General features: G+C 37.1%; 1 protein-coding gene across 7 annotated transcripts; it reads right to left on the bottom strand.

Moving 5' to 3' along the window:
- Positions 1 to 1,344: 1,344 nt before the first annotated feature.
- Positions 1,345 to 19,461, bottom strand: LOC127500086 (galaxin-like). 7 transcript variants are annotated; one of them, XM_051870982.1, is made up of 12 exons: positions 19,444 to 19,461; positions 15,110 to 15,151; positions 12,868 to 12,895; positions 12,648 to 12,742; positions 10,509 to 10,643; positions 10,184 to 10,342; positions 10,060 to 10,099; positions 6,683 to 6,702; positions 6,460 to 6,545; positions 6,052 to 6,266; positions 2,722 to 3,071; positions 1,345 to 2,609 (listed from the first exon to the last, which is right to left on the bottom strand). In XM_051870982.1, the coding sequence occupies exons 4-12, from the start codon at positions 12,715 to 12,717 to the stop codon at positions 2,347 to 2,349; spliced, it is 1,338 nt and encodes a 445-aa protein (XP_051726942.1). In that variant the 5' UTR covers positions 12,718 to 12,742; positions 12,868 to 12,895; positions 15,110 to 15,151; positions 19,444 to 19,461; the 3' UTR covers positions 1,345 to 2,346. The 7 variants fall into 7 exon arrangements, with proteins under 7 accessions (XP_051726942.1, XP_051726939.1, XP_051726940.1 ...); XM_051870979.1 differs by lacking the exon at positions 19,444 to 19,461 and adding an exon at positions 15,247 to 15,462; XM_051870980.1 differs by lacking the exon at positions 19,444 to 19,461 and adding an exon at positions 15,247 to 15,406 and having other exon boundaries at positions 12,648 to 12,739.
- Between the last annotated feature and the right edge of the window lie 2,172 nt (positions 19,462 to 21,633).

The raw sequence follows: 21,633 nt of genomic DNA, 5'->3' as shown, positions 1-21,633 counted from the left end.
CAGTGGTTCATTCTTAATTGTTATGAAGAGACGAGAATACTTTCTGTGCACAAAAACAAAAACAATCTCTTCTCTTCCCTGTCATTATCCTTACGCAGGTGACGCAGTAAGCACAGTGAAGGCTTCCGTGTTTACGTCAGAACGCCGGCTCAGTATTGGCCAAAGCTGATCATGTGAGCAGCACGAAGCATGTGTGTGATGCTGATGCAGGAGCTGGCCAATAATCCAGAAGTCGGCATTCTGACGTAGAACCTGGAAGCGCTGGACGTAAACAACATAAAAAGTATTCTCGTCGCTTTATAACATTAAGGTTGATCCACTGCAGTCATGTTGACTGTTTTAACAATGTCTTTAGTACCTTTCTGGACCTTGAAATTGGCGATTATATTGCTATATCTCTCAGATTTCATCAAAAATATCTTCATTTGTGTTCCAAAGGACTTACGAGTGTGGAACAACATGAGGGTGAGTAATTAATGTTAGAATTTTCATTTTTGGGTGAACTAACCCTTTAACAACCTGAAGTCATATGGATTATTTTTATTTTCTTTTGGGCTTCAAAACAGGCCCACTGTTCACTACCATTATAAAGCTTGGAAGAGTCAGGATATTTGTAAATCAATCTCCAATTGTGTTCTTCTGAAACAAGATAGTCATATGCACCTAGGATGGCTTGAGGGTGAATAAATCATGGGATAATTTTCATTTTTGGGTGAACAATCCCTTTAATTTTTCCACAGGTGCAATTGGAGTTTATGGTTCATTGAACAAGCATGAAAAAAACATTGTTTCCTATAATGATCTATAAAGCTTATATGGATTTTACTAAATTGAATTTAAAATACAGTATGAAAAACCTACTGGTCAGAACATATGAAAAATGGCTATTTTTAACTTCTGAATGGTTTGCCCAGAAAGCATGCAACTGGTCTTGAAAGATTGCTGATAGATTGATAGTTTCCTGGAGTCATACTGAGAACAATGATATCAATTATGCCATAGTTGCTCAAAACTGCTGTCTAACATTTTGAATTTTCTTGAAAACCAAATTTTTCAAACTCTGATTGGTCTGATTTTCACTAAATCTTCAGACCATGCTTGTTGGTCAATACAGAGTTATTGGTTCTGTGTCAATGGACAAAGCCGTTATCATTTAGCGCATCAACTAAATTGGTGGCATGATGCTCTATCTCTGCAACGCTTTAGCTTATCGACACCAAACTTAACACCTACACATGAAGGTGTGCTGAAGAAGCAGGTTGGAAATAAACACTGCAGGACAGTGGGTTCCCCAGAAGCAGGGTTAAAGACCTCTGTTTTAAAGTCCTGATAAAATATGCAGTCTTTGTGCTTCTCAATATATTTTTATTTAGAAATAACAGATTTGATATACAATCCCAAATGGCAATATATTATATAATTTTCACAATGTTCCATGTCTGCATTTCTATAATAAACTGAATGAGTGAACTTTCATCACACAACATCACAAATGAAAGCTGTGTGATTAGCTTGTATTCACAGTTATATATAGTTAATACATGGAAATTAAACAGTATAGAACAGGAGAACATTAAAAAATCCCAAGTCTCTACATGGTTCATACTGTATGCAAATGTGTTAATGAATATATGAGATGTATAACCCAGGTGTTTAGATTTCAGTGTGAAAATTCACGTGTGTCCGCACGGTTAGTGAAGGACAACCACTGTTTGGCAAATAGTGACCTATAGATTTGTCATTCAATGAAAGGAAATAATAAAATAAAAATATAAAAAGAAATGCATAGCTACAACAATTTACTATCGAGTTGTCATCAATACAAATTTTAAAATATCCAAAAATACAAGAAAAAAAATAACTGCTGTCTTCTTGTGAATTAGGATAAAAGCCATTAATTAACACAAATTTTAAAAGCACCTTTGGGCTATAGTACATCAAGGCCCTTCAAATTATTAAAACATGGAACAGAAATTGGAACAGACCTGAGACTGATAAAATATCAAAATACAGTACAATTAAAAATGCTGTCGCAGTGCAACTTGTAATACATAAAATGAACACTGCATAGCAATTTAAATTTCAAAAGAGAGAACTCTTTTGATTAAAATTATCTGACTGAATAGCTTAATCCACACAGGATCAGTCCAATGGGGAAAAAAAGCACAAGATGACAATATGTAATGCTGAGACATTGTTAACTTGCTTATAGGAATAAATGTTTTAGCTTTGAAATATAATGGCTTTCACATACTGAGGTCATTATTTCTCTTCAGAACAGACACCTAATGAAAAACAGCATGGATTTGCTTTGAACTGACTGGAAATAGACCTCAATCCATATTTCTATCCTTCTTTCTGACACTTATGTTGGTGACATACGGTATAGAACATATGAATGTCAGAGATTTTCTCAACAGGGATGGAGACAGGCTTGTACCCATTGTTGGTGTTCTCCCAAAGGTAGGTCATGCCGTTCTCCAGGGCAGGAGTTCTGCAGTGATCCAGGGATTCGTTATGCCAAGAGTCCTTGAAGACATTGACAACTTTCAACACAACAAGACGGTGTTGTTTGTCAAGTGCCACACTCTCCACTTTGCCAAAGAGCACTAGAAACACACACACAAACAGATGAGACCATTTAGTCAAATTCCAAAAAAAAAAAAAAAAAAGTATTTAGTTTTTCAGGTTGCACCACAATAAATTGTTCAAGAACATCACCTGTTTTCTTGCATATGTCAGGAATCAGATCTGTTAGTGGTTTAAGTCTGTATTCTGCATGAACGCTATTATGGCTTGGTGTTGGTTTGAGATGTTCTGCACAGCAGCTCCACAGGGACGCGTTGTAGTAGTAATGCCCACAGCAAAAGTGATTTGGTTTGGTGTCGTAAAGCATGGCATGGGTTGAGGAGGAACAGCAAATTTTGTTGCTATTATGTTCCAGCAAGAGGTTTCCACAGCATTCCTTTTCACTTTTGTTGTAGAGATGACCCGAGCAGCATCCCATAGACTCGTTGTGGGGGTTATAGACATCTGAACCACAACAGAAATTACCATATTTCTTGTTGTGGCTGAATGAAAAAGAAGTTGAAAAGACAAGTCATTCAATAGGCAGCACAGATAAAAAATGCACATGGCGGGAATTTACCAAGTCAATTTCACTGCTGTGCCCTCACAATACTTATTATTGTATTCTGATATGAGAAACATTTTCCTTCACAGCATTTCTGTGGTGGTGTGGCGTGTCTGTATTCATTGTTGCAGTTATCTGCAGTAAACTCCAATACTTGTTTCTTACAAATTTTGGGGTGTTGATTCCAAAATATTTGCTCTACCATGCCACTTTCGAGACCTTCTCTGACTTCCTAGGTTGTCTATGAAAGCCTGTAGACTGATTTGTATTTAAAGGACAGTTTTTGCCTGGAAAATCAAAAGCATGTGACATTTATGTGCGCTCCCGAGAGCCTCTTTTCCGTTCAATGACACATGAAACAAATGCTTATACAATGTTCAGGATGATGCCGAAAGAGCCATTCTGTGCTGTAATGTCAATGTGTCATGCAAAGAAAAGGGATTCATTCAAACTATAGTCTCACATTAGGGCTGGGACATTACATCAAATCTCGATTCGCGATACGAGGAATCTGGAGCGATTCTGATATTTTCCGATGTATCTGAGCTTAGTTTTTAAACAGCAGATGGCACTACGTGCTTTAGAAACACTTGTACACTGCCTGCTTTCCAGTTCCTTTACACACACCATTTAAACCTAAAATAATCATTCATAAAGTTCGAAAAGGTTGAAGCAAATTATCATCATAATAGAGCGCCATCTGCTGTTAAAACTAAGCTCAGAATCGATCAGAGAGAGAAAATATCAGGATCGATCCAGATTCATTGTATCGTCCCAGCCCTATCTCACATAGTCAGATCTATATAGTCTGTAGTCTCAAATGTACTTTATAGAATCAAACTATCATAACTATCATAATTTTAATGAGCTCATCTGTCAACATGATGCCGGTGAATTGCAGAGCTTGTGCAAACATATCCGCTTTGCTATGATCAGATGCTTTCTTAACTGCGGTTTTCTCACCGCTGTCATTTTTGTTGTGTGGCAGCATTGGGATGTTTGCTAACAGTATACAACTGCAAATGTATTTTAAACTTTTTTATCTCTAAGGGAAGAAACAGAACTTCACTGTGAGTATATTGGGGCCTTTATCCGTTTATCAGTCTGAACTCTTTTGCACTTCCGGTGGGCACGAGAGAGCAGAAAGTTTTTACGTGTTTTTGTTGTTAAAGTGTTACGTGTTCATTTATGTGTTAAGTCTATGTGTGTCTTGAAGTGTAACGAAAATAAATAATGATAGAGAAGAAGATCGTTGGAGTACTGCTGTTGTTGGTGCTGACTACATCGAGTGTTTGTATGCAGTGCCATATCGCCAACATCGTTGTAACAAGGGGATACGATCAAGTGTTGCAGGCTTGCAGCAGGGAATGGTTATTATCACTACGGAAAACAGCAGCAATAGAGCAGGAATATCATGAGTCATGCCTCCTGATTTAGACAGACAGCTGGCTTCAAGGCCATTTCCCGGTTTCTCTAACATCTGCAGGGTTTCTCAGGATTTTTTTTTGCTTTGAATGGAGTGTAACTGAATAGTTGATTGTTATATGCTTGACCTGCCCTTTTGATTGCACAAGGCAAATTTCTCCTGAGGGAGATAATAAAGAGAATAAACAAGCATAATCACCAGAAAAACTATTATGGCCAGTGACAGAAGAAAATGCAAAAATGACCAGACATTTCCTTCTACATATCTGGGTGTTTACATCCAAAGAAAATTACATATTTTGTGGGGTGAAAAAGCTTATTTATAAACTTCTTTGACATTAAATAGAGCATTTGATCATACACCCCCCATGATACATTTTGAATACTTATTTTTGACAGCTTTTGTTATTTAGATAAGTGCATTAAAGCTGATACATAAAATATTTAAAAATATTCTTCTTTTGTGAAAAAAACGTTTGTGATGATGGAAATTTTTTCATTCATTTTTGACAGATTTTTGAACTCAGCATCATCAAATTAGGTAACATTACATCTTTGTTTTCTAAATCAGCAGATTTTCTTTTAAGGTTCAATTATTCGGGTCATTTTTAATTATTGATTAAATAATAAGTAAATAATTTAATTGTATTTATTCAACTGATTTGTAGTAAGAACATTACTTATTCTCTCTTGTTTTTAGGTGGCTAAATAAATGTAAAAGTACAAATACACAGATAAGGAAAAATGGTATCCTATCCTAGCATTTATTTTCATAATTATTGATTTAAATTATGCTTTTTTTTTTTTTTTTTTTAGGTTGTTAGTGGTTTTAAAATGTGTTGCTGGTTTATGGGGTGGCCTAAATGACTGAGAGACTTGCGATCTCGAGCAGTGCCATGTGAATAAGTCTTTGCATTTGCCTCTACACGCATTAGTTAGACTTGAATTTCCAGTTAGAGACAAAGACTGATTTCTCAAGAAGACAGCGTAGCTACATTCTGCTATTTGTTAATGGTTTTCCCTAAAGCTACTAGATTTTCAGAGAATCACACAAGTACTGCTATTTGTTCTTTGACTAATTTGAGCAGGATTATATATAAAAAAGACCAGAGAGTAACGTTTTACATTGTATAAAGTGATTTACCCCTAAATAGTTCACATCAGTATTTTTGACAAATATGTCATTATACATAAAGTTGGCTCCTAATGGTGGCTGTGTAGTTGAAATCAAGGTTCAAGGTTTGGCTTTTTTGCATCTTATCCCATCCTGATAACTGTACAATCTAAATTTATGGCATTTTGCCCATTTAAGGTCAGTTAAAAGTAGTTGTGTATTGTGATGAAATACAAAGTATTGCAGATGGGCCTTGAGAATGTAAATTGCACGACCAGCTGAATGCTACTGTTATTTGCTTTCAAAATTAAATGATTTAAAACATGAGCAAAAAATACAAAGTGCACTTTTAAATCAAATCAAACTTTTGTAATCCTACCTGTGTCCATTACAGCAAATATGAGTGTGAGGTTCGAAGGCTTGTCCTCCACAACAGTGTTCGCCAAGACGGGGACGGGCAGACAGGTGGCAGGTACTGTTAGTATATACAACATCTCCGACACATTCAGACTGCTTTGGCACATTGAGATGAAGGGTTCCGTTACAGCACAGCACATTTTCATCGAACGGAGTGTAAATAGATTCACCACAGCACTGAAGGACACAGGTAAACATAGTAAGTATATTAATGCCTGCAGGGTTTTTGAATACTGTATACAATTTCTCCAAATACTTAATAAGCACATTTTACTGAAAATCACGGTGTTCACATGGTAAATCCCCAATTTATTTGTATGGGATGTCCTATAAAGCCTAAGCTAAGCGTCAGGTCAAAAGGCAATACTACCATAGTAAGTGCTGATGCCTTATAACTATTCCCTGAGCAACAAATTTCTTCCTGGGGATTGTAGGTTTCTGATCCACACTTGAATTCTAGAAGAGAAGAGAATGAATGACAGTGTGGAATTATTGTTACAATAACCATAAAAATCACAATAATTTCCAATTATGGCGATAAAGAGTTATAGAAGTTGAAACAACTGAAAAATATAGGATGCCAAGAGCTTTACCTGGGACTTTGGGGAGAGGGCTTGTAGAGATTTCCAGTAACACATACAAACACAGACACACACAAACACACAGTGGTGTAAACTATTTGAGTAAATGTAATTAGTTACTGTACTTAAGTATCTTTTTAGCAACTTTGTAGTTTGACTGAGTTTCAGAGATATCAGCAACTTTTACTCTCTACTTGACTACATTTTTGAATAAGTATATATACTCTTTACTCATTTTGCATGGGACCTAACTTATTCTGAAGCAGTTTATTTCTGCTACAATAGAAGTGATATTACTGTTGAAGGTACTATATCTTTTGCGTTTTGCCCTTGCTCACTCAAACAAGACTACTTAAAGTGATAGTTCACCCAAAAATGAAAATTCTGTCATCATTTACTCACCCTCATGTCATTCCAAACCCGTAAGACTTTCGTTCGTCTTCAAAACACAAATAAAGATCTTTCTAATGAAATCTGAGAGAACTACACAGTCTACACAACTACCACTTTGACGCTTCAAAAAGTTCACAAAGAGATCGTAAAACTAATCCATATGGATCGAGCGGTTTAGTCCAGCGGTTTAGACTCGGTTGCTTTATATGATGAACAGACTGAATTTAGGTTTTATTTACACATAAACATTGATCAACCGTGATGCATAACACGAGAATGAACCTCATTGGTTCTTACGTCAAGCGAACATGCTTGAGCTTCCGTTTACCACAACTGATGTGTGCGTTGATCAATGTTTATATGTGAGTAAAAGCCTAAATTCAATCTGTTCATCATATAAAATGATCATGTCTCTTCAGAAAATTTTGACTAAATTGCTCAATTCATATGGATTAGTTTTATGAACTTTTTTAAGTGTCAAAGGGAGCTGTCAATGGAGGGACAGAAAGCTCTCAAATTTCATCAAAAATATCTTTATTTGTGTTCTGAAGATGAACGAAAGTCTTATGAGTGTGGAACGACATGAGGGTGAGTAAATTAATGATAGAATTTTCAACATTTTTGGGTGAATTATCCCTTCAAGAGTCGAGGACTAGTGCATCTTTGAGTCGACATTCAGTACGAGTACGAGTAAAATACTTAAGTACTGTTAAAATGAGATACTCTGACACCCGGTTTCACAGACAAGGCTTAAACTAGTCCCAGACTAAAATGCATGTCTGAGCTGTTTTAACTGAAAACAACTTGTAATGACAGATCTTAAATATGTCAGAGCCATTGTTTTGTCTCAAGAAGAACACCAGTAATGCTTTTTTCTTAAGCCATGTTACAAACGCTACTTTAATGTCCTAATTTAAGTAAGGTCTAGTCCTAGTCTGTGAAACCAAACCTAAATTTAAACTTTGGGTTGCTTTAATCATTCATTTAATTACAGAAGAAGGGACACTGTTCATAATGAAAAGTGCTGAAGTCTTCTGATATTTCTGTATTCGAGAGGAGCCGTGACTAGAAATAGCTTTTACTTTGTTGTCTCTTGTGTGGCACAGAAGTGCTTCTGAAGTGGCAAGTAGGTGTTTTTACACTGATTGTTTAATGCTGCTCAGAGGTGACAAATGTATTTACACAGCAATTTTAATAATGTACTTTTATACTAGGGGCTAAGGTGGGTCAGAGCAGGCATAATTTAATCCTGCTTTTATATAGCATTATGTCTTTACACAGAATTTTGAGCAGACACAGAGCAGCCTTAAAGGCACAATATGTAATTTTTCGCTGCTAGAGGTCTCCTATTCAAAAAGGCGTAGCTTGATGACGCCGAGATTGAGCGCAGAATGATGGGAGATGTCGCTTGTTAAATGGCATGTAATTAATTTTAAAACATACTGTATGACAGAGAGAATGCTGTATTACTGTTAAGACTAAACGTGTTGAGCTATATAACAATGACAATTAGTTTTCTGTCTATGAATGTATCCAAGCAGTTGTTCCCTTGTCTAATAAAACATAAAGGGCCAGATTTACTAACAGCTTGCACCAGCGCAAACCCTCTTGTGGCGTTTACTCGCAGTGCAAAATTAGCGCTGATAAGGCATGAACTGAGTTGTTTTTTTGCAGCTGACCTTATTGCATCTGTATTTGTAGGAGTTTCCCTTTCAGACGCAAAATTTATGGGAGGAGAGTATTTAAATGAATCACACAACGTGATTTACTAATCTTTGCGCTCGTCAATTTACTGGTATGTGCGCCATTATTTAATACCCGAAAAAAGCATGTCTTAACCCATTTTGCGACATGGCTGCGTGGCACAGAGACCGCATGGTATAAGGGAGAAAATATTTTCCCCTTATATTAATAATATTTTCCCCTTATATTAAAATACGAAAACATGTTTTATTACATAAACGGTTTATACATAGAAAAAACTTAAATTTTCGATTCATCAAAATATCCACCATTAGCAGATATCTGACCTAAACTGGGTTCTAATTGGTTCATTGTATTATAAACTTAATTGGCAATCAATTGTTGAAGCTATTAAGGTGTGCTGACCCAAAAACCTGGGCCAAGTTTAAACCAGTAACCAGGCATCACAGCTGGCAAAGGGGCATGTCTGACTTTGGCATGTATATATTGCCATTATTATGTAATCAAAATGAAAATTATTATTGCTGGTCTTCAATGATAATGTCAAGTTACTTTAATGTATTTGCGCCAAAAAATGATAAGGATTTATGCTGATACCGTCCTAAACCACACTTTGCCAGGGGTGTTTCCAAACTTTTAGAGGGCAGTGTATACAGTATATATATATATGCTAACATGGCTTGGCAAACAATATTAGACCTATATATGTGTACGTGTTTGTCAGATTACATGGAACAAGTTGCACCTGTGTCGACCCGCACCTGATGAGAGCATCAGCTCTGCTTATTTGCGTCCCAACGCTAATTTGCGCTGCTCTTGTTAGACTGCGTTGGTCATTATGTAAATGATTGCGACTGCGTCTGTGTTCTAATTTGCACATCAACAGTAGATGACGCGCAAAAATTGCCACTCCCATCGTCGCATTTGTGGAATTGCGCTCTCACGCTAATTTGCCCCGTTTAGTAAATCTGGCCCATAATATATTAAAGCGTCTTTACTGTTTCCATGGTTTCTACAAAATAGAAAAGGAAATGAAGGTAACGCGGGTATGATGCCATTGATAGAAGACGCATGGACAAGGTCCATGTCCTGGTTAAAATTGCTTATTTCTCTGGATTTAAAGATTCTTGGAAACATCTGGGATAATGTAGGCTAAGTACACAAGTCGACAAAATGTATAACATTGTTCTAGTTGTTTTTGGATATTTTAATCCAAAAATCATACATATTGTGCCTTTAAATCAGCTGTGTAAAGATGCCATGTAAAAAGATCATTTTTGATCAGGACTCACCGGGTCCCCGGAGAGCTTCCCATGTATGTTCTAGGAGAATCTGTGAGAATAAGATTCAGATTATAACCTACTAAAAAACAAACGAATAAACAAACATAAAACTGTAAGACCTGTATACACACACCTGAGCTAGACTCATTTTTGAGCTTTACTGTAAGAGTGTTGCTACAGCAGATGTGGGTTGTCATGTCAAATGATTCCTTGCCACAACAACCATGATTTTCCTTCCGTTCAGTTACATTGTTCTCAACACAACACAAATGAGTCATCGGTAGGTACATGACTGTAAAGGAGTGTAAGAGAGAACTCATTATAAAAGAAGTGATTACAGAACATCCTTGATCTAATAATATGAAGATCAAATAATCTCAGTAAACTCTTAACCATGCCAAAATGTGTCAAAACTGAACAATGCAAGGTGTTCATGTTGCATCAAGTGGATAGTCTACCTTTGCCACAGCACTGCACTTGAGCACTGCTTCGAGTGAAGAGGCTGCCATCACAGCAAATCTCATTTAGGCTATTGTAAGCTTTAGAACCACAGCAGTCAGCCACCAGTTGGCTTAATCCATTAGTTACATGACCTGCGACACAATAAAATATAAACAAAAACATCCTACAGTGTTCAGTCTTTGCATTTCCACTGTAAATCATTACATGTGTCATATACAGGGGTTGGACACTGAATCGGAAACACTGGCCAAGTGTTAGAGGTTTCATGCCTATATACTGTATGTGCAGCCTGGTGGCCAATCGTCACTGATTTTTCTTTAAGAACAGTATTTTTCAGTAAGAACAGCATGTGAAGGTTGAATTAGCAGAGCAACAGCACAGCATAAAATATCGCAATCCAACATAATGGGAGACATATCAGAGTTCAAAAGATTACAAATTGTTGGTGCGTGACTGCGTCTCGCTGGCTCATCTGTGAGGACAGAAAGTCTTGTATAGTGGTGTATTGAGAGCTACACTCTAAAAATGCTGGGTTAAAAATAACCCAAGTTGGGTTAAATATGGACAAACCGAGCAACTGGGTTGTTTTAACCCAGTGGTTTGGTTAAATGTTTGACCAACCTGCTGGGTAGTTTCATTTAAATCAATTACTCTTTAAAAATTACTATATTGCCCCAAAATAGGTTGGAAATTAACATTTATTAATATGTTAATTAAATAATACACTCTAAAAATGCTGGGTTAAAAACAACCCAAGTTGGGTTGAAAATGGACAAACCCAGTGGTTTGGTTAAATGTTTGCCTGACATGCTGGGTAGTTTCATTTAAATCAATTACTCTTTAAAAATTACTATATTGCCCCAAAATAGGTTGGAAATTAACATTTATTAATATGTTAATTAAATAATACACTCTAAAAATGCTGGGTTAAAAACAACCCAAGTTGGGTTGAAAATGGACAAACCCAGCGGTTGGGTTAAATGTTTGCCTGACATGCTGGGCAGTTTTATTTAACCCAACTATTGTTTAAAAATTACTAATGGCTTAAAATGAACCCAAAAATATGTTGGAAATTAAAAATCAGACTCATAATTACTAGAGGCAACAATAATAATCAAAAGCTGAACATTTATTAGTAAGCAATTTAATAAATGTTTGTTTAATTATTATTCATTAAACTTATTAATAAATGTTCATTTATTAAACATATTAATAAATGTTAATTTCCAACACATTTTAGGTTCATTTCAAGCAAGCAATACAGTAATTTTTAAACATTAGTTGAGTTAAATAAAACTACCCAGCAGGTTGGTCAAACATTTAACCCAGCTGCTGGGTTTGTCCATTTTCAACCCAACTTGGGTTCTTTTTAACCCAGCATTTTTTAGTGTGTAAACATTTATTAAATTGTTTATTAATAAATGTTCAGATTTTGATTATTATTGTTGCCTCCGGTAATTATGTGTCTGATTTTTAATTTCCAACCTATTATGGGTTCAGCCGTATAGCCAGACCAACTCGTGCCAGTGCCAAATGTTTGTTTCATTGGTTCCAGCAGTGCAAATCTTGGGCTGTGGACAATATGAAACATGTATTGTTCTCTGACTCCCACATCTGTGGGAGTTATGGTGTGGTAAATCCACAAAGAAGCTTAACACCCCAACTGTTGCTGCCCAGAGTGAAGCGCGGGGTGGATCAGTGATGGTTTAGGCGGCAATATCATAGCATTCCTTACTGTGCTTGATGGTGCACGATAATGCACCAATACACACAGCAAGACTAGTGAGAGAGTGGTTTGATGAACATGAAAGTGGCCATGGCCAGCACAGTCACCAGATATGAGTATTACTGAGCCACTTGTTGGAAATTAACATTTCAGAACACGCTTTCCTCCACCAGCATCATGTGGTGACCTGGTCACTGTTCTGGAAGAGAAATGGCTCAAAATCCCTCTGAACACTGTGAAGGACTTGTATCTGTCATTCCTAAGACGAATGGAAAAGGAGGATTTATAGTGGTCTAAAACCAGGTGTTTCAGATTTGTTGTCCAACCCCTGTATTACCAAAACTCGCTGTGAATCATCTTCCTGGTGACTCAGCAGTCACAAACTGAGAGGTGAAAGGGTCTTTCCTACCATTACAGCAAGAACTTCTTGAGCTGACGTATGACTCATTTCCACATTGCAGATGATGGCTCTTTGCCATATGTCCATTGAAATCCGTGTTGCTGCTGACATTACAAACATGACAAATCATTGATTTTATCTGTACCAAAACATTCTGTTAATTGATTTATGGTAAAAAAAAAACTCTCTTATGAAACAGTGTTGAGAGGCTCTGTGTAAGGACACTTACTGGCTTCTTTTGTCATGAACGCAAATTCCTGAGGAATAAAAAGATTATTCATTATAAAAAGTGGTGTCCTTTGGGTAAGATGCCCAGAAATGTTATTAAATATTAAAGTCATTTTGAATATGAAATTGACTTTGTTCCTGGTCTTATTGTGTACAATTCATCAGTGCAAAGTATTTGTAATCTTGAATCAAAATGCAAACTTGATATGTCTCTGCTCTGATTATTATTATTATTTTTTTGCTGATGACAAAAAGGGAATAAGAAGGGACATCCCAATTTTCAAAATTCCCGACAGAAAGGAATAAAAACAAACCTCCCCCACATTTCTAGTAAGAAAGAATTGTGAACAGCATTTTATCATTTCATTTAACAAAAATTTACTCAGGCTCATGTTCCAAACCGGACATTCTTTCTTCTTTAAAACACAAAAGAGTTCAGATGTTTTCTCTTTTTTTTCCATCCATACAATGAAAGTCAGAGAGGTCTAAAACATCTGACTTTCACTGAATGGACAAAAACAGCTCTTCAAAACATCTTCTTTTGTTTTCCACAGAAGGAAGACAAACATGTTTATGATGACATGACGTGAGTAAATGATACATTTTAAAAAATGAAATACTTGAACTATCCCTTTAACCAAAATTTTCTTGCAAAAGTTCTTACTTTATCAATGGGAATCATGTTGTGGGGTTGATTTTTTGGTTTGATTTTCATCTTTTTATTTGTTTGTTATCTGAAGCAGCAGTTTCCACATATTAATGATTTGAATTTGTGTACTCTCCCCTTATGCCCTGTTGATACTAAAGGCCAATTCACACTGCACCAGCAGATGCCAGCCAACAGCAACAGACAAGTTTGTTGGGTTTGGTTGGATCAGTGTGTTACTCTTGTTGTAGCCTGTTGCTGTTAGTGCATGCTTAATGTTTCTGTAAACTGAGCACGCTGAATCAGCATTTCTCTGGTCTTGGAATATCCTGTGCAATCTGTTGACTCTCAGCATAGGTCAGTGCAGTGTAAATTGCCCGTAAGAAACAATCTCTTCTTTTATAAGTGTTTTAGGGTTAAGGTTCTGCTTCTGACCCATGTAGTCCTTAATGTTTTTGGAAATTTGAGTTCTACTTAAAAACACTCAAACAATGACTTGCAGCTAAAACGCCCACTACTACAAAAACTGCTCAACTTAACACTTTATTGCCTAATAAAAAACGCATGCAAAATGATCTCGCCACATGCATTGAATACAATTACAATTTATTAGAAATGATGAGCATCACATTCCAACAAGCATTAATTAAAAATTGCATATAGCCTATTTCTTTCTGAAAACAGAGAATGAGACTAGCTATGCGCAGCATCATATTTCAACAACGCAGAAAAAAGAACAGAAAGCCAAACAACGGCATTCATCGCAAAATCTAATCCAAACGTTTGTAAACTGCAGTGCAGTGCAGTAAACATTTTTTCGCGTTATTAAAAACGCGAGACGCAGGTCACAAACAAAACCTCCCGCAGAGTCTTTTTTTTTAAAGTTTAACTTCTTTAGAACGCCGTGTCACGCTGCAAAAGACGCTGGACACGTCTCGCGCGTGTTTACAAAGGAAAAACAACAACAAAGTAGCGCAATGGAATAGCCAAGAAAAACGCGTTCTCAAATCATGCCAAGACTAATTATCTGCTACACAACCACGGCCAAAAATGCTGTCCATCGACGGCAAGTCAACCCGTATCCAGTCTTGGTGGGTTTGTAACAGTTACTCGTTCACTGGCTGCCAGTATTTGCTAAAGTTCCAAAACGAAAGCAGTCATCTCTGTAATACGTTGAGCGCGCTCCGCCAGCAGCAACTTAGTCACTCGACTAACAGAAAAAAAGTGCACGGCTCGTGACCGCGTTCAAGCTCGAGCTCGCTGTATACAGCGCGTCAAAACGTCCCCGCCTCCATTCAAAAAAAAAAAAAAGGAAAACACTGACACACTAAATTGTAGCTAATTTATCAACACTTAAGTGGTTACACCACAAATCCTTTAACAAGGCACTGCTTTAGCCTATATAAAAAACTAATATTACACTTACTCAATTATCAATTTTAACGGTTTATTCTTATAAATGACAGTATTAGCTGACACTAAAAAATCCTAGTAGCATCCTAAATACAAGCATGTCAAGCACAAAAAAAAAAAAAAAAAACCCTAATAGCACCCTAAATACAAGCATGTCTAAAGTTTAATTTTAGTGTTTACTTACCTTGTGCAAAGAATGTGGCAAAAAAGCACAAGATTGTCAGACCTGCAATAAAAATAAATAAAAAATCATTTTAAAATAAATATTTATACAAACAAAAATCTAAGGCAACTGAAAACTTTAAAAATGTGCTGTCATACATGCAGTTGATGCGTAGACCTCCATTGTGTATCCCTGTTCAATAAAGCTTGAATATCCAAAGGTGCTGCGATGAGAATTTATTATAGTCTAAATAAATCTTTGCCCCGCCCTTTAAGCTGCATCACTGGTGTAAGGAAGGACCATAGACTGTGATACCCTACAGCACACAACGGAAATAGCAAGTATGGGCATGATGCAGTAGACTAATTCATATTTCACGTGGCTGACATTTGGCACCGATTGCATCACGAGGTTGATTACTTAACTGAACAGTTACTGATATACTTTAGTAATGCTAGTGTACTGCAAGTTGCTTTGGACCAGTTTGTTGTACTGGCATGCATCCATTGAGCACTGTTTAATAACATTACATTATAAGACAGTGGTTAAGCCCTGTTCTTGGATCCGTGGTTATCACGTTTCACTTAAGAAGCATTGAAAATTGCGTTCAGCAGGTGTAAACTGTGGCTGGATTTCTTTACTGTAAAAATATATGTTGTTGTTGTTGTTGTTTTTTTTAACAAAATAGAATGGTGGGAAAAGTTGTTAGAACGAGTAATACTCGAAACTTTTCACGTGCGCACGCGTTACAGTGTCCGGATTATGTATGCTATAACATATTTCCTTTGTGCACCACTGCCATTTTATTATAAAGAAAATGAGAGTATAGATGCGCATGGATTAGTAAAGGCTATTTGCTCAAATTTCGGCTTTCTTTAGGACAGTATACCTCTAATACGACCGGTTAATGTCGGCTTTATCGCATCCTTTGTGAACTGACGGCCGAGAAACCGCGTTGTGACATGACCTGATGGCGCAATATGGCTGTGTGAGCAATATGCCATGTTAAATGGTCCATAAAAACAGATAAACACGTTTTTTGGCTTTCGTTAGAGGAGTACGTCATATTTATGTGTGTCACTGCATTTTATACTCTAAAAATGCTGGGCTGAAAATGGACAAACCCAGCGGTTGGGTTAAATGTTTGCCCAACGTGCTGGGCAGTTTTATTTAACCCAACTATTGTTTAAAAATTACTATATGGCTGGTTTAAAATCAACCCAATATATGTTGGAACTTAAAAATCAGACACATAATTACTAGAGGCAACAATAATAATCAAAAGGTGAACATTTATTAATAAGCAATTTAATAAATGCTTATTATGTAAATGATCATTTATTAAACATAATAATGAATGTTAATTTCCAACATACTTTGGGTTCATTTTAAGCAAGCAATACAATAATTTTTAAACAATAACTGAGTTAAATAAAACTACCCAAACATTTAACCCAACCACTGAGTATGGTTGCACAAGAATTTGCAACAACCCCCAGGACAATAAGGGTAATTCACAGGTTCTCTACCAGACCAAAGAATTTATGTGGGCGCAATAACCAAGAAAACACTCAAGTACTAAAATATTAGTCAAATAGGAATGAAACCATTTTATTTTTGTACAATCATAATATTAAAACCCAGGGTGACGTCAGGTTAATGCAATCATGACAGATACCATTCAACAAACTGACAGTGTATTTTCAGGACATACCATCAATACCACTCAAGCTAAATACATAGCCATCGTCAATTTACAGTATAGGAGACATATGGGAGATGACAATAACCTGTCCTCAAACCCCCTTACTCACATATTATACCGTTCTCTAATTGGGGCTGCATCACCTGTTGGTATCACATGTAACACCCTATCAGTGTACCCATAAAACCTTCTGGTGCTTGGATAACAATTTGCCAATCATCTCTTATTGTTCAGTAGTAAATTGCAGTGGGTTTAATGGGACAGTCACTGGCCCAAACACATGTTATTGTTCTGCACTCTACTTTGTCTCACCCTCCACCTCCACTGTTTTGTTATCTGATAGTCTCATCTCTACATCTCTTTGCCAACTTGGACACAACTCAACATCAAAAATCTGTCCTATTTGACATCACTGGAACTGGGACAAGACCGCTAAACCCACATAGTCCTTCCTATCAGGTCATATACCTGCACATGCCTCTATCACCACCTCTGACTGTGCTGGTATTTCAGTTCAGGTCATTTTATTTATAAAGCACAATAAAACAACAATGGTTGATCATTGTGCTGAACAATATCATTTAAAAGAAATCAAAGTACATAAAACAATATGACAAGACACAAACAAATAAACGTTTGAATAAGCCCTTTTGGCTCACATACTATAAGCCTTCTCTAAGAGATAGGCCTTTAGTTTTGTTTTAAAAAGTGATTGTGTTGCAATTGTTCTAATAGAGAGTGGAAGGATGTTCCACAGTTTAGGGCCGGCTATGGCAAAAGCCCGGTCACCCTTTTTCTTCAGCCTAGATCTAGGGACCAATAAGAGTTTCTGATTCGATGACCTTAGACATATCGTCTTTCGTCTTCTCTGCGGCCAGAATATTGAGCTTATCTGTCCTGACTCACCAGGAAACTTTAAAAGTTATTGTCACACACCAAAAACACACCAAAAACCTGATGCCACACCTTAACCTGCACCTCACCTTCTAATCCTATGCAACTATCCCCAGTCTGTGTTATCAGGAAATCTCTGCACTCCTCAATCACAATCATGTCAATCAGTCCTGGGGACGATGATCCATTTGAGTCTTTAACAATCAACACTCCCCTTTTTGGTATGACTTTCCCCACATATATTCAAATCCACCTCAATATATCCAATATAAGGAATAACTAACCTATTAGCAGCTACCAAATTAAACAATGTTGGTCCTCTAGACACAAAATATTTTTTAAAATAGCTTTCGATCAATGTGTTCACTTGTGAATCAATCAAACAAGGTGTTTCAACACTTCCACAACTGGACATTGTCCTATTAAATTATCTTTCTTTTCTGATTGGCCACTACACAATGTACCCACTGTTTGGGCCTGCACAGTGGGTTCTGCAACTTTAAAGGCCCCTGTGCTCCCTCTAAAACCCACAATGTCTTTCAATATGTCCAACTTGAGCCCAACTTGACCCCAACTTGACCCATGACCCGACAAACGCTGGTTCAACATGTTCATTCAGCAAAACAAAAGGTGGAAATGAAATTGGAGATATACATTTTGTAGGGTTTAACTCAAGTATTCTGGGGCGTCTACCGCAGTGTTGTTGCACAGCAACAAATGTTTTGCACGTTGCTGCACTTGAACCCTGTAGAAGCATCACATTAATTTGGTAAAAGACAGGTAACTGACACAGCTCTATCAAACACATACTCTTTGTATAGCGAGAAGATCTTTTTTCATTGTCAGTCAGCTTTTTTCATTCTGTCAACAGCTGTATTCAGATGCTGGCACATGTAATTTCTGTCAGCATATTCTATATCCAAATTCACACCGCTAAATTTTCAAAACTTGAGTCATAACATAATATTTCATATTGAGTCATAATATTTCCATGCATTTTTCAGGCCTTGACAATGGCCCGGGGCCAGCATGAATGATATTTGGGACAGTTGACATAAATGTCACTTTCACCACAAAAGTTTATCATTTGCACATGCTTTTAGTCTTGCCAAATCAAAGAAGGCTCTGTGGTATTGAGTGTTCTAAATTATTATTACTAATTGAATTTGTCCTTTTGGCAGTGTTGCCAGACTGAGTGGACTATTTCCAGCCCAAAAGCTCACCAAAACCCGCCCAATCCAACAACAACAAAAAAAACTCCCAAAACTTTACCCGTCAAAATAATGTGATAGAATTTTATTGCCATGTCAATCAAGGTTAATAAGGACCATTATTAACTCCTTAAAACAAAATAATGATGACAAAATAATAAACAAATAGATACATTTCCCAGGAAAAGGATCAAATCAGGGCAAATGCATTTAAGAGAATTACCAAATATGACTAAAATGTCCAGGCAGACAGTGTCAAAACAGCAATCAAGAAATTAACAGATACCCTCAGAAAAAAGTCAACAGTACTGATCTAGGCCTATAAAAATAACATAATCTCTATATAGATCAGTGGTCAACAGTCAGAATAAGCCAATTTAAATGCAAAAAGTGCCCAACACAAGTGATCGAAATAAGCAACGTAATTAGCATGTATTTCACACTTGTTCATGCACACACCATGACAGTCAAAACTGTGTCATTCATTGATACAGTACATACTGTATAATAACTGGACAACAAAAAAATAACAACAATGCACTTACCTTTGTGTTGCACTTAAACTTAAGACAAAACTACAGCACGTCTTTCCTGAAGTTCATATTGCAGAAAGTAATACAAAACTTTGCACAGTCAAAATTAATCAAGTTCAGCAGGTTTCAAGGATATTAGTCTGAACAGTTTAAAATATATCCTGATGCAGGACAGGATCGTGCCATATTCAGTTTCGATTTTGATTAAATTACTCAACTGTGCTTTGATTTCAGAGTTACACTGATAGTAACTAGGAGCCTTGCATCATCTCCCTTCACAGGTGTAATTCACGTTTTGAGAATTGAGTCACTCTTTATCGTGTAAGTTATATTTAGGCCACTCTGGCATTGTGATTGCTTGAGTATTAGCTATACGTTCAAAATTGGATCCCTTGGGTTTTGTTTTTTAACCAACTAGCCTATACAATTTAGATGTTTGAAAACCACTCAACTGACCCCAAACTAGCCCTAATTTTGTCCACCCGTCCAGACCATTTTTTACCCGCACAAATTCAAAAAAGCCCAATGGGGTGGGGACCCGCCCAGTCTTGCAACACTGCTTTGGCTGATTCAGAATGTTGAATCAGCTGCATGCCTGTCTGTGAGAAAAACACTCTGATTGGTTGCTCAGCTGTGCTAACCAGTGCATGAGAAAAAGAAACGGAAGTGATGAAAACAAGCAAATGATGAAGTCAAGAGAGCCTCTAGAAATCCCTGAGGCTAGGGGACTGTGTAGACCTTAATCTGACCCTTCCTGCTGGTATGCAGTTATTCCCTGCAGAACGTACGTGATAGTTCTCCACGGAGTGAAATGCAAAGCACAAATACCGAGTATGGAACACCATACTTGGCCATGTTACATCACTTTCTGCTGGTTGTTGTCTTTGCAGTGTGTTCAAACGCATCTCTTACAGTTGACGTGAGGAGACTCAACAGTAAGCTTTTGTTGTTGCTAGTTTGTTTTTATGTCAGTTTGGTACATATCTGATTATCTCAGTGTTAAGGCGCTATGGCTCTACTGCTGTGACCTCCCAGAAATATCATGTACATAAACTGGACACAAATGTTTGTAAACTGTTCAGATGATATAAATTAGATTATTTAAATGCTGTAAATCAAATTCATATTTCTTTTTTTAGGCTTGAGGCCACGGCAAAGTCAGGCTAATGTTGAGCCTAGTCAGCCTATAGATTTTTTGTGGTGTGTTCTGCACTAATTGAACTGTCAACTGTGACTTTTTGGCTGATTGAGCATGTTGAGCATTTATCAAATATGTGTGTAGTGAGTGGGATTTAGTGTGTAAAGGGTAAGCAATCACTACTTCCAATTATGATTTGTATCACTAGTATGCAGTTAATCCCTTTCACACAGGTGCAGAACATACAGTGGGTACGGAAAGTATTCAGACCCCCTTAAATTTTTCACTCTTTGTTATATTGCAGCCATTTGCTAAAATCATTTAAGTTCATTTTTTTTTCCCTCATTAAAGTACACACAGCACCCCATATTGACAGAAAAACACAGAATTGTTGACATTTTTGCAGATTTATTAAAAAAGAAAAACTGAAATATCACATGGTCCTAAGTATTCAGACCCTTTGCTCAGTATTTAGTAGAAGCACCCTTTTGATCTAATACAGCCATGAGTCTTTTTGGGAAAGATGCAACAAGTTTTTCACACCTGGATTTGGGGATCCTCTGCCATTCCTCCTTGCAGATCCTCTCCAGTTCTGTCAGGTTGGATGGTAAACGTTGGTGGACAGCCATTTTTAGGTCTCTCCAGAGATGCTCAATTGGGTTTAAGTCAGGGCTCTGGCTGGGCCATTCAAGAACAGTCACAGAGTTGTTGTGAAGCCACTTCTTCGTTATTTTAGCTGTGTGCTTAGGGTCATTGTCTTGTTGAAAGGTAAACCTTCGGCCCAGTCTGAGGTCCTGAGCACTCTGGAGAAGGTTTTCGTCCAGGATATCCCTGTGCTTGGCCGCATTTATCTTTCCCTCGATTGCAACCAGTCGTCCTGTCCCTGCAGCTGAAAAACACCCCCACAGCATGATGCTGCCACCACCATGCTTCACTGTTGGGACTGTATTGGACAGGTGATGAGCAGTGCCTGGTTTTCTCCACACATACCGCTTAGAATTAAGGCCAAAAAGTTCTATCTTGGTCTCATCAGACCAGAGAATCTTATTTCTCACCATCTTGGC

Source organism: Ctenopharyngodon idella, chromosome 18, assembly GCF_019924925.1.
Source record: "Ctenopharyngodon idella isolate HZGC_01 chromosome 18, HZGC01, whole genome shotgun sequence".
Lineage (NCBI taxonomy): Eukaryota > Metazoa > Chordata > Actinopteri > Cypriniformes > Xenocyprididae > Ctenopharyngodon > Ctenopharyngodon idella.
This window is presented reverse-complemented; position numbering and strand designations above follow the sequence as displayed.